General features: G+C 48.6%; 1 protein-coding gene across 3 annotated transcripts in view; it reads left to right on the top strand.

The window, feature by feature from the left end:
- The window catches only part of LOC113973443 (mitogen-activated protein kinase kinase kinase 3-like), a 76,492-nt gene that overhangs the window by 38,168 nt on the left and 24,669 nt on the right, over positions 1-13,655 (top strand). For 2 of the 3 annotated variants that reach the window (XM_027695543.1, XM_027695542.1), the window contains exons 4-5: positions 6,094-6,137; positions 7,149-7,248. In XM_027695543.1, coding sequence (XP_027551344.1) covers positions 6,094-6,137; positions 7,149-7,248 — 144 coding nt within the window. The remainder of the gene's footprint in view (positions 1-6,093; positions 6,138-7,148; positions 7,249-13,655) is intronic. The other variant, XM_027695544.1, reaches the window with a different exon arrangement.

Raw genomic sequence — 13,655 nt, 5'->3', positions numbered from 1 at the left:
TAAATTACCTCTGGACTCTCTTTTGTTTGGCACGTTGGATGCAGGACAAGGCTTGCTCATAATCCAGTGAAATATAACTCATGTTGTAGGGCTCTCTCTGGGTCTCAGAGCAGCCTAAAAGGCGCTTGGCTTTATCACCTCTAGTTTACATCTGGGGAATAGGATGGGGGTCCATAAATATCCCCTTGAAGATGGGAGTCTCTATGAGGAGATCTGCAGGGACTTCCCCAGCTGGGGTGCAAAAACGAGGGACCAAGAGGGAGCAGCACTGATTGGGAAAGCCTTGGCTAGAGGTGGCAAAGGCAGTGGAGTCCCAAGGATTTTAGAGGCTTTCCCTTGTCTGTGTGTGGAGCTGACTTGGGTGTGAAGAGGGTAATACCAATGAGAAATAAAGCTATTCCCTGCCAGGTGGGTGGCTTTAGATAAACATTTTGAAGCCTGTGATTTCTGCTGCTGTGTAAACCAGAAGTATCTACAACAGGGAGCAGTGAACCTTCTAGGCATGGTTTTTCTGCTGTCCTCTGCGCTGCTCACATGCTGTTCTTGCCTTTTCAGAGGCAAAGAGCCTCAAGGACCCGGGGGGAGACCGGGGTATATTGTACCTCCCACCCCCGAAAGGAGAAAGGGGGCAATCCCAGACAAACTGCTTTCTTGTCTGATTGCTGAATAGCCCGGAGTGCGTGGGGGTTCTGTGCAGATAATTCCTAATGACGCGCATTAGTCATCTCCTACTGCGGTTTGGGGCCGCGGTCCAGCTGTCTGGCTCCGAACGAACGTCCCGTTGCTGAAAGCAGGGGCGAGCGCAGCACTAATGCAAACAACGTGCACCTCGGGGAGGTGCAGGAGTCCCCCCTCCCCCCCAGCCTGGCCCTGTGGTGCCGACTCCTCTCAGCCAAAGCCAGAATCTGGGGAGAAATCCCACCGCTTTGTGGCTTTGTACAAAGGAGTAACCCGAGCACTAACGCCCGAACGCTGCTGTGCGGCTCCGCGGGGTTTCCTCATTGTTTCCTAATCCAGCGAGTAAGAAAATGAGAGAAGTGAAAATAATCCCTCTGATTACCCTCTGGCACGCAGAAGTGGGTGTCCTTCATTGTCCCTCTTTTACCTCAGGGGGAAACCGAGGCAAAATAAGTGCTCAGAGTCTGGTGGGTGGATATGAGCGAGGCTGGAATGAGCCCCTCTCGGACTGGCACCAAAGGGAATAGGAGGCCCTTTGTGATGATTTTTCCTGCCTTTTTTGACCACAGAAGGGTTAATGCTGAAGTCTGAGGCTTTGTCCCAGATGGTTTGTGAGGCAGCTGTGGATTTGGGTGGAAGAAGTGATCCAAAGGCCCCATCCCTGTGGTGTCTTGGTATGGGCAAAGCTGTCCTCTGGTTAGATTTGACAAGAGCAGCTTTAAAGCAAGCCACAGAGGTGGGGTCTGACCAGAACACCATTTCTGAGGGCAGCTGAGTTTGGGGGGAGTTTTTGAGTTTGGTGCTGGTCTGGAGTTTTGCAGTGTGGCAGTGTTAGGTGTTTCAGCTCTCTGTGCCACATGGGCAGGCGTGGAGGTGTGGGGCTGGCTCCTCTGCTGGCTCCCTGCTTGCCATCAGTGGCACTGATGCAGTGAAGGTGTCCCTCTGCCATTAGACAGCCTTCTCCACAGGCATTGCTCAGCTTGGACCCCAATCTGATTAACCCTCTGATTGTGCAGCAGCAAAGGGTGTTCAGCACCTTCTGTTTCTCTAAAACCGCTTCCATTTTAGGCCTAACGGCTTGTTTTCCTGCTCTCCGTGTGTGCTTTTATTACAAACAGCAGTCAGCTCTTCAGGGATCTCTGTAAAAGATCATGATTCACCTCGCTTGGAAACACTTTTTCCATTTTTTTCCAGCATTTTCCTTAATCTAAACCAGTGCTCAGTGCTGCTTGCTCCAGCTCCGGGGGCCGAGCTTGGCCGAGCCCGCCGGGGTACATGGTCCCCAGCCGAGTGGGCAGAAGCACTTGCCCCTTTTCCCCCCTCAGTTGCCATCAGGGATTCCTCTGAAGCTTGGCAGCTGTGGCCTTTTCTCTTTGTGAAATTAGAAGTTTTGAGGAAGGAGCTAAAAATACCTCAAGGAAAGCCTGGAAAGATGGTGCTGGGTTTGTGGCCGCTGCGGTGGCTTTGCTTTTTCCTTTCGGAGGCGTATGGCAAGAAAGAGTAAAATACCATTTGTTAGCAAGGCTGGAGGAAATGCCGGTCCAAGCATTTTGGAGAAGAAATTATTCTAGAAACGAAGGGAATGACTGTGGTATTTCCTGTCAGGGTTGTCGCTTATTTTGTTTGTGTCGCAGCAGGGTCTGCAGGCGCCAGCCGGGACGTGGGCTCCTGCATGCCCCGTGTCGTACGGAAATGCACGTGGAGAGGGAAAGTTGCTCACTACACACAGCCCAGGAGACCAAGCACCTAAATTTTGTGCTTCTCTCTCTACCACTCTTCTGCTTCACAGAATGAATCACAGGATGGTTTGGGTTGGAAAGGCCTGTGAAGTCCAACCCGTCTGCTGTGGGCAGGGACGTCTTTCACTAGATCAGGTTGCTCAAGATCTCATCCAACGTGGCCTTGAACGCTTCCAGGGATGGGGCATCCACAGCTTCTCTGGGCAACCTCTGCCAGTGTCCCATCAACCTCAGCACAGAAAATTTCATCCTTATATTCAACCTAAATTTAACCTCTTGCAGTTAAAAACTGTTGCCTTTGTCCAGTCACTGCAGGACCTGGTGAAAAGCTTCTCTCCATCTTGTAAATCCCTCTTTTTATGTTGAAATGCTGCAATAAAGTCTTCATGGAGCCTTCTTCTCTCCAGGCTGGGCTTTCTCTTCATACCCTCAGCCAAAGCCCTTTCTGCCTCAGTTTCCCTTGTTTGCTCCATTACCTGCCTCAGCTCTCCTGGTGCTCCATGAAACCGTCGCTGAAATGCTCTGCCAGAGCTCAGGGTTTAAGCCTGGTGCCTGTGACTGGCCTTACCCCTCTCCTCCACTGTATTTAACACAAGCCCTTCTTGGATGCCTTGGCTTGTTCTCCTACGCCAACAAATGCCCTCTTCACTGAGGGGGAACAGGGCTGCCCTTAACCTTGTTTAACATCTGATGGCAGGGAGGGTAAATAGTACAACTTGGATTGTGCAAGGAGGATTCATTGTCTTCATTCCTCACAAAATTGCAGAAGTGAGTACAACCCACCAGCCTGCACCACCCACACCTCTTCCACCTCAACATTTGCATGCAGTGTTGAGGGCCTTACAGAGAAGGTGCTGGCCCTGCCTTCCCCTTGATGGTGCATTTGAGGAACTGGGTACAGAGTTGGAGGAGATTTTACTCCAGTACTTGGCGGTGCCCCAGACTCCCTGTGTAATCTTAAACCAGTTGCTCCAAACCAGATTTCCATGGGTGTAAAAAATCACAGCCTGCTCCAGCGTTTAGGAAGTGCTTTATGTCCCCTGAGACTTCCTAGTACTTTGGGCACTGCCCACTCTCTTTTTTTTAAAAAAAGGAAAAAAGTATTTGTTGCTGATAGCAGTGACGAATTCAGCTTGAGCTGTGGGTCAAAAATGTGAGCAAGCCAGGGGAAGAATGAAAAATAAAGCAGTAACCAGCTTCTCAGAGTAATAAATATGTATTTATCCCTCTTGCAAATGCTTGAGAGCTTAAGGTCTTGCTTTCTTTGAGGGATGCAAGAGGTTAGCTTGTTTTATATGAAAAAAAAATTATGCAATTAAGAAATGAAGTGGGTTTTCATTCCCCTGTTGCAGCCGGGGTGTTTGTAGCTCTGCTCAGAAGCAGAGCAGAGCAGTGTGGGGCAGCTGGCGTCCTCCTGCTGGCTTCGGGCCACGGCACATCAGCCTTGTTGTTGATGTAGAAGAAAAGGATGCAGCAGGGTCGTGGCTCATTTTTTTTCATTTTCTTCTCTCTCTCTGGAGCTTTAGACGAGTGTTCTGACATTTTCCAGCCACAAGCTGTTTTTCAAAACTTATTTGTCTGTGAAATTTGTGTTGCTCAGCACAACCAGGCAGCGTGTGCTGTGCCCCAGCTCAGTGCAGTGTTCAGGGCTGTGCTGAAAGTGAAACCTGTGTTTTGAAAGGTTTCCTGCAGCGAGGCCAGAGCTGTGAGAGCTTTTCCCCTTCCACGTCCTGCTCCTTTGTCAGGAGAAACCTGGAAAGTTCCTTGCCCTGTTTTTTTTTCTCTTGCTTTAGAGAAGAGTTTTCTGGTGTTACAGCCAGTGAACCCACACTGGCCAATTTACTACCAGCATCTAGGAGGAATGAGCCAGCCAGGTGTGTTCAGAAAGGCACAAGCAAATAAAAATTGGCATAAAAGAGCCTGTACCTCTTTTTTTCCAACAGAGGTAATCCAGGGTGGCAATCCCACCTGTGTTTGCTCATCACTCCAGAATGATTGGACCTTCAACACTAGAATGGTTATGGTCATCTCCTTTTGAATTTTAGACTGGTTTAGAATTAATTTAGTATTTTTACATGTTGGGCCTGGTTCTGGAAATGAACCTGGAGTTTGTCCAAACGTTGTGGGTCTGGAGAACTGGCTCTAGACACCGAGGTGATGTAACTGCCTGTTTAGCACAGGCCTGTAACACTGCTGGAGTGCCCCATTTGGTGACTGTCCCAGCACTGGTTCTTCCCAGCCCTTCCGGAAGCACAGAAAATGCCATGAGCAGAGATAGAAAGGATGCATTTCGGGTGATCCAACATGTTTACCCTGAATCTGCTGGGGTTTTTTTTGTTTTGGTTTTTTTTTAAGCTTTTCAACAGAATCGCCTCCAGCCTTGACTTCCTGAACTTCAGTGGGTGTTTGCAGAACTGGAGGAGCTGTCAGTTTAAAAATAAACCAAAGGGCGCCCATCCAGCTCATTCTCCTCGTTAGAAACAAAGCTGTTTCGCTGTGGCTCTGCTTTGCCTCTGTGGGGATGGAAAGTGTGCCTTCACACTCTGGCAATCCAGGCCCAGAGATAAGTCCTTTGCTCAGGAAGGGCTGTCACCCACCCATTCTGGGATTATCCCAGTGAGATGCCGGCGGTGCGGAACCGAGCCCTGCCTGGAATTACACCTCGGAGGGAGGTGGCCCAGCACTTTTTTTACTTGATGAGAAGAAAACTACTGATTGAGGAGGCTTGTGTGCACTAGTAAGAGCAGAGTGCTGGTTAACTGGAGTGACTAAACCTGGTCTGGAAAGTAAAGAGGGTTTTGATCTGCCTTGGAGACCGTCGGAAAGTCCCAGAATGATCCAAGGGATGCTAGAAGGATGCTTGGCTTAGGCCTGGTCTGAGAAGCTGAATGAATGAAAAGGCTCGTTGTGGTCTCAACTGCTGCTAAATATGCACAAATAGAGGATGGGAGAAGTAGCTTTTACTAGTCCCTGCACAGCTGTGTGTCCAGTCTGCCTGTGACTCCATTGGCTTTTCTTTGGGCAAATTTAGTGTTTTCTCTTGGGATGAGCAATGGGTCAGTTCAGAGTGTGCATTTACTGTGTATAGTGTAGTGGGCCTGATACACTTTGCATTTTGTAGGTCCTATCAAAATAACAGCCACCCCTACAACCATCCTGGCACTGCTGGGTTTTAAAATCCAAGGCTGTCTCTCCACTTCCATTATGGGATGCTTGCTTTTACTTCTTAAGTCTTTGCCTCAAATATTCCTGTGTTCTAGTAAACATCCCTCTGAGCTCTGCTTTTTGGACTTTCAATGGAAAAGTACTGGGGTGAAACCATGGGAAATGCTGAAGATGGACAGACATCAAACGCTTGACATGTTGGCCTCTTTGATAGTAGTGCCTTGTTCCCAAATGAGTTCAGTGCACTCACAATTTTCCACTTTATGAAAGCATTTTATTAAAACTAAGTTATACAGGTGAGTGTCTTCTTGTTTACAGAAGACCTTATGTTTTGACAAGCACATTTATCAGCAACGTGGAGTGTCCCCAAAGTCCGTGAGTCCAGCAAGCAGCTTAGCCCTAAATAACCAGATGCCTGTTGGAGTTAGGGGAGTCTCATTGAGAGCTTGGGATCTGTGTGTCAGTCTGGGCTGTAGTTTGGGACCTCACCATTTTCTGCTTTTTGTTTCAGCAGCGAAATGTCAGGATCAAGTTTGAATATGAAGGAGAGAAAAGGTAGGTACCCAACCCAATCCCCCACATGTACCGGGACAAATTACCTTTTTTACCCAACATCATCTTGCTGACTTCAGCCAGCTGCACATGAGCTCACAGCAGGATTCACTCCCCTAAAATCAGCTGCAGTTTTATGTGCAAGAGCCTTGCCTCGTTATCCCATTTGCCACAAGTAACTCCTGGGATTTGCACGCAGGAGAAGAAGAAGTGCTTCCAAGCTGGAAGTCATTAAATGCCTCTTTTACGAGGGACATAGGGTGCACACTTGGATCCTTTTCTCTTTTTAATTCTTGAGCCCTGCTGAACCACAGCAGGGCTGGAACTCTGCAGAAATGTGTCCTTTGATTAGCAGTCTATGACACTTACTTAAGATAACCAGATTTTGGGCATGGGTCCCATAAAAATAGGGCTGGGAATTAAAGCTTGTCCGCCCTTCCCTGCTTGACATTTTCATGGAATCACCTCTGCTTGGTGCTTGGTGACTGGGACAGGGCAGGACACAGGCTGATGGTCCAAGCTGCATGTTAGAGCCAAAGAAAATTTAAATTACTGTAGGGATAGACTGTGCCTGCTCTAAATACCTTTAGAACTGCTGCATGTGATGGTACAGGACAGTCACAGGATGCCAAAACTGCATCATTCCCACCTCCATCCCTCCTTCCTGTTCAGAGCCCCTTGCTGAAAATGGAGATGATAAATATCACTGACCAGTGCCTGATTTGGGTTTTTGCCAGTGAAGGGCTGGTGGAGTTCTTTTCCACCTATGCCTCATATTAGAGGGAGGAGCAGAGGACCTACACTAGGATTTTTGGGATATGTTCTTACAGGGTGGGTCCAGTCCCCTCTTGGGTACTGCTGATGAGCATCATTTCTGTGAGTGTAGAAGCAAGGACCAGAGTTTATGCTTCATGATAGAACACAGGTCCTTTCTTCTGAATTGTAAGTTGAATCCCAAATTTCAGTATGCTTCTACTAAATTGTCACTGTTGTTGTGTTTGTTTGCATATACAGGATTATCCAGTTTCCAAGACCAGTCAAATTCAAAGAAGTGGTGCAGAAGGTCACGGATGCTTTTGGACAGACAATGGACTTAGTCTGTGTGAACAATGAGGTAATCTTCTCCCTTCTCCTATGGTCAGGTTCAGGGTGCCTGGTGCCAACTTCAGAAGTGAGCAGTGGTTTGTTCTGAAGGCCCTAATGCTGTGTTGTGCTTGCATGTGAACAAAAATAACCTAATTTTGTGGTTCCCAGCTAGTGATCGTACAGGAGCCGTTGTGTGGCCACGGCTTAGATGGATTCCTAACCTCCAAGCCAGGCTTTTCCCCTCTCAAAGTAAGGCCTATTTCAAGTAAGGCCTGTTAAATAGTCACACTGGAACATTGTCTTTTCCCCAGAACAGAAGATTCCCCTCACTCAAAGAGGGATGTGAAGCCTTCCCATCCTGGGGGGCAGCTGCAGGCGTGTGCAGTCCAGAGCAGAGGGACAGTGCTGCTGCTCACACAGTGCACTTTTATCTAGCACTGACTTTGTTTCACCCAAAGCCCCAGAACGACGTGGATGTTCTTGTGGTTGGGGCTGCAGTGAAATGTGCATCACTGAACATTCCTCTAGCAGGTCCTGTGGCCACATAAAAGCAGCCAAGACACCCTCCCCCTGCAATCCTTGCATTTTAAGGCTTGAAGACCTTTCTCCTCCATCCTTCTTCATAACAGAGGCCACTGTGTTTTTCCAGCTTTTTCTTTGAGCCCAGCAGTGTGTGAAAGGAGGGTATTGCTGAGGGCTGTTACCTAGAAGGAGGAAATCCTTGGCATCTGTTTTAGTGTGCTCAGTGTTTTCTTGAGGCATCTTGCCATAAGCTGGGCAGGCGTCTGGAGCTGCTGGACTCTCAAGGTGGGTTTGGCTTTGGGGAGGAGGAGAAAGCCAGGTGACAAAGAGGTGGGCTTTTAAACACAAATCCTTTTGGATCTGTCCTGAAAGCTTGCTTGTTCAAGTATTAATTGTAAATGACCTACAGCCTTTCATCAAAGTATGAATAGAGAGAGAGGTTATGAAGAGAGCTTTCTTCTTTTTTTTTTTCCTTTCTTTTTTTCTCACTTCTGTTTCAATAGAGATTTGATCCACAAAAAAAAGTTCCTTTCCCTTTATAATAGCTACCTCATGATACCAGAATGTCCACTGGGTTTTCACTTTGAAGGCAGTCAGGTTTCTAATCTTGGGCATTCTTTGACAGTCCTCCCGGGAAAAGCCTACCATTGAATTCTCCAGGAATGACTCATTTCATTCCAGGTTTCTTTCCACTGGAAGAGGATTTCTTTCCAACAACAGCAAACAGAAGCTTAAATAATGCATTTTATCCCATGTTGGAGACCATCTTTCTGGGCATGTGCACAGGCACATAGCAGGACCACGAGCAGGCCTTTGGGTACTCCTGACTTCTGAGAGTTGTGGATGATTTCCAGTGCTTTGTTTTTCTGTATATAAAAATTCCTCCTTGTGAGAACCCACAGCTTTGGGAAGATGTCTGAGAAGTAGTAATTCAAGGTTGTTGTCGTGGAAACACTATAAACAGACAAGAGTGATCTGTGGGGAAATAGCCTACACATCCACATGCTGACACCCCAGCATCTGGCTCTTAATGTCTTCTGGGTCAGGTTTTCAGGTTTTATCATGACTGCAAGTCTCAGCTTGACCACAGACTCATTACAGTTAAATGTTTCACCCTTTCTTTATGCTCAAGGGCACTTGTGCAGTACTTCTTTGTTGCCATCAGACATCTCTCTTGTAGTAGCACCTTGTAGACCAAAATTACACTAATGTGAACAGGCCCCTGCAAAATCTCACTGACTGGCAGTCCCTGTCCTGGTGGAGGAGGAGTCCTGAAGCCAAGATCAGTGGGATGAGCATGCCAGCTGGGTGGAGCAGGGACACACATGAATCACATCCTGGTGGGACCATGGAATCAGCAGGCTCAGGCTGGTGTAGATAAGAGCAGGGCCTGGCCATGGGTGTACCACATGGGCATGTCTGCCTGTTAGTTCTGGGCTGGGCTCATCTTTCTGAGGTGCAGGAGGGCAAAACCTGTCCTGGCCATGGACAGCACGGCGTGGTGTTTGTTGGACAGCTGGCTGTGTTATGGATTGAAAGGCTCTAACGCTCTCATTCAAGCTGTAAAGGACCTGGGTGTCTAATTTGGGACTGTAAAATCTACAGGATAGCAGGATGCACTAAACTTAGCTATTGCAGTGCCCCTTTACAGACCTGCCTTTTAGTATCTTGAAGTTGGGTGTCTAAGGTAGGCCATTGTCTCAGGACTACCTGCTTTCCACCTGCTTTAGTGGAACTTGGCTTTCTTGGTGGGACATTTTGGGCCCCTCAGTACAGGAAGGACATTGGGATGCTGGAGTGTGTCCAGAGAAAGGCAATGGAGCTGGTGAAGGGTCTGGAGCACAAGTCTGATGAGGAGCAGCTGAGGGAGCTGGGGGTGTTTAGCCTGGAGAAAAGGAGGCTCAGGGGGAACCTTATCACTCTCTACAACTCCGTGAAAGGAGGGTGGAGCCAGGTGGGGGTCAGTCTTTTCTCTCGGGTAACAAGGGACAGGATGAGAGGAAACAGCCTCAAGTTGCACCACAGGAGGTTTTAATTGGATATTAGGAAAAATTTCTTCACTGAAAAGGTGGTCAAGCACCAGAACAGGCTGCCCAGGGCAGTGGTGGAGTCACCACCCCTGGAGGGATTTAAAAGGCGTGTAGATGGGGCACATGGGGACACGGTTTAGTGGTGAGGTTGGCAATGCTGGGTTCTGTGGCAAATTCTCTGTCTGAATTTGATCTCTGTGCACTGCTAAATAGCTGCTCCAGGTGTGACTAGGTGTTAACCTTGTCCGTCTCCATGACCAACTTGCGATGTGACTTCGTCCACCAGTTCCCTTCTGACCTCCCCGTGCTTGTCTCCTCTGAGGCTGTCCCTCAGCACCAGTTAGTTTAGGGAGAGTTAAAGCCTGGGGAAGTGGTAGAGGCTCCATTACGGTGGGGGAGGAGATAAAAGCATATTTAACAAACATTTGTCAAGAATTGTTGATGCCAGTTGGTGCTGCATTGGGCAGGAAGATGAACTAATTGACCTCCCAGATTTTTCCCCAACCCCGTTTCCTACTATTCTTTGGCTTTCTGCAGTGTCTTACAGAGTGAGGTCTGGCAATGCTGTTGCAGTCGGTGAAAACTCACCCTTTGCACTCACTTTCTTAACCTACAGTGACTACCAAGGCCCTAAACACTAAACATCAGGCTCCAGGGGAAGGTGCTATTTAAAAGCAAGAAGAAAACATAATAAGCTCTATTTAGTGAAACTTCTGTGTAGGTAAACTTTGCTGTTCGTCACAGCTGCTCTCTCTTTAGATCAAATAAACCCAGTTACTGGAAATACACCCTGGCAATTACTACCGTGGTTCTGTATGAGTCTGTATTGACTTTCATGCCTAGCAGATACCTGTTCCCGATATCCATGTGTGCCACAGTCTGGAAGCCAAATGGAGCGAAATCCACTTGCCAGATATGGGTAATAGGTAAATCTAAGCCAAATACTGGCTCCAGTCTCTTTTAGAAGAGAGCAATTTCTGCCTGTTGTTTTTGGCTCCTCTGAAGCAGGCACACAAACATGTTCATGTTGTGATAGTTGAGTGAGATGGAGTGACCTGCAGAACATTCTGTTCGGAGCAGCAGTGAGGGGTTGCTCTGAGCACTTGTGAGGAGCTCAGTAAAGGGATGTGTAAGCAGTGGGACTGTACTTACAGTTCAGAGTCAAATTCTGCCTGGTGGTGAAACGAGGGAGGGCAGCTCTCCACCATCCTCATTTCTGTTTGGGTGAGTGTAGGGGAGAAGCCTTGTCTGCTTGATGCAGAGCCTTGCTGTGGGGCCTTAGTGAAGTTCGAGAGGGTCAGGCAGTGCCCCAAAAGAATCTCTCTTCACCTCTACTGCCTAAGGGAGTAGAGTGAGCACTGCATTTGGGAGAAATGTTCAATACTATCTTTATCTGGTATCTGCTGCGAACACGGGCTGTTCATTCAGATCCCAAAATATAACCATGAACCATGGTATTTTCTCCCAGGGAACAGGTGACAGGATGAGGAGAAATCACAGAATCCCAGAATGGGTCAGATTGGAAGGGACCACAGTGGGTCATCTAGTCCAGCCTTCCTGCCCAAGTAGGGTCATCCCAGAGCACATGGCACAGGACTGTGTCCAGATGGTTCTGGAATATTTCCAGTGAGGGAGACTCCACACTCTCTCTGGACAATCTGTTCCAGTGAGTGGTCACTGCACAGTGAAGAAGTTCTTCCTTATGTTCAGGTGGAACTTCCTGTGCATCAGTTTCTACCCATTTCCACTTGTCCTACTGCTTGGCACCACCGACAAGAGCCTGGTCCATCCTCTGACCCCTCCCTGCAGACACTGACAGACAGTGATGAGGTCCCCTCTCAGTCATCTCATCTCAAGGCTGAACAGGCCCAGTTCTCTCATCCTTTCCTCATAAGAGAGATGCTCCACTGAGCACTGATCAACCTTGTAGCCTCTGCTGAACCTGCTCCAGGAGCTCCATGTCTCTCTTGTACTGAGGAGCCCAGAACTAGGCACAGCACTCCAAATGTGGCCTCACCAGGTCTGAGCAGAGGGGCAGGATCACCTCCCTCAGCCTGCTGGCAATGCTTTTCCTAATGCATCCCAGGATACCATTGTCCTCCTTGCCCCCAGGACACACGGCTGGCTCAGGGATAGCTTGTTGTCCACCAGGACCCCCAGGTCCTTCTTCACAGAGCAATGGCCTCAAGTTGCACCAGAGGAGCTTTAGATTGGATATTAGGGAAAATTTCTTCACCAAAAGAGTTGTCAAGCAATGAAACAGGCTGTCCAGAGAAACGGTGGAGTCACTGTCTCTGGAGGTATTCAAAAGGCATGTAAATGTGCCATGTAGGGACGTGGTTTATTGATGGATTTGGCAATGTTGGGTTGACAGTTGGACTCGTTGATCTTAGAGGTCTCTTCCAACCTAAATGATTCCATGACGATGATGTTAAGCCTGCTGTTCATCATGAAATAGGTGGCCCTCATGTGGCTCAGTTCTCTACCTGCAAAACAGAGATGGAAGATAACCTTCCTATCAGACAGGAGAGGAAAAAACCAATCCAAACATTAAGTTGCTCACAGGGTGGAAACAGCTGCCACACGGACACCTAAGGTGGAGCTTGGCAGGCTCAGGCTGCAGTCCTTGGGTGGAAGAAGTGACTGTAGCAGTTTCCTGAGGTGAAACCTCATCTCTGCTGGCCAGGGGCCACAACTTTCCCTTGACCTGGTCATCCCTGAAGTCCTCACCTCAGAGCACACAGTCTGAGGTGTATTTGCCTACGGCCAACAGCCAAACCCTTGGCAACACCCTGGGATCAAAAAGGTTGTCACAGTTGGCTTTTGAGAGTCGTCTCCTGTGGCAGCTGCCCTGAGGTGTGTTTGCTGTGGCTGGTGACATGAACCCTCATCACACAGAGGGCTGAGCTGCCTTTCAGGAGTTCTGGGAAGCCGTGGCTCCCAGTAAGACCAGCGAGGGCCTACTGGGAGCTGTGGCTGCTCGGTCCCTTTGGTCAGTGGAATTACTGTGTACTTTGGCACAGCCACGAGTGTAACATGTGCTGTGTTGCCTGGATCCAGTGCCAGTGCCTGAGGCAACCTGCAGGGGCTGAGTCCTGTTTGTTATGAGATTAGGCAGAATATCCCTGAATGAGGGGCAAGAAGTTGTGCTTTTAATCTTAGCCCAGGGCAGCAGAAGGCCACAGAGCTCCTCTGAAGTGCAGCTGTTGGGCACTGGAAGCTTTGCAGACTGTCTGCAGGACATGGTACACCACACAGCAATGTCGGGAGGGTCAAATTCCCTGTGGAGATGTGAGGGCAATAGTCGGCCACTTACCAGGAAAACATCAGGACCTTCAGCTGCCTGATAGACACGGCACTGTGTACTTCTCTGTTCTATTTACCTTATGAGGAGCAGAAGCCGAATTTGTCCTGCTGGGAGTGGAAGAAGTGGTTCTTGGACGGAGAGCAATGCACACTTTTCACATCAAAAGGGAAGAGGCTCTTATTTGTGGGGTGTTCCCTGATTTTACTTGGTGGGCAGACATTAGGGAGGCTCTGTCAGTGTGCAGGAGCACAGATTGCACAGCAGGGAAGGGCATTGAGCATCTACCAAGTAAATCCTTGGGCGCAGCTCACTGATTTCTTGAAGCGCCACTGCATGACCATCTTCCCAGGAAGAAACCCAGGAAGAATGTGTGGGGTTGTTTTGGGGCTGGGTATCAGTAGGTCTTTCCTACAGACTCCAAGATCAGAGCAGCCCCAGAGTAGCAGGCAGCGAGCCTAAGGTTTCATCCCAGCCCTCTCCTCTTCTCACTGGCTGGATTGCTGATGTGACCTTTAAGCTTTCTCCTTGCAGATGTTGTTTGTTGTGATTTTTTGCGTCTGTTCCTGGGTAGATGAG

Source organism: Neopelma chrysocephalum, unplaced genomic scaffold (assembly GCF_003984885.1).
Source record: "Neopelma chrysocephalum unplaced genomic scaffold, ASM398488v2 Primary Assembly neopelma1_101, whole genome shotgun sequence".
Lineage (NCBI taxonomy): Eukaryota > Metazoa > Chordata > Aves > Passeriformes > Pipridae > Neopelma > Neopelma chrysocephalum.
Note: the sequence above shows the minus strand (reverse complement) of the source record. Positions and strands in the feature narration are given on the sequence as shown.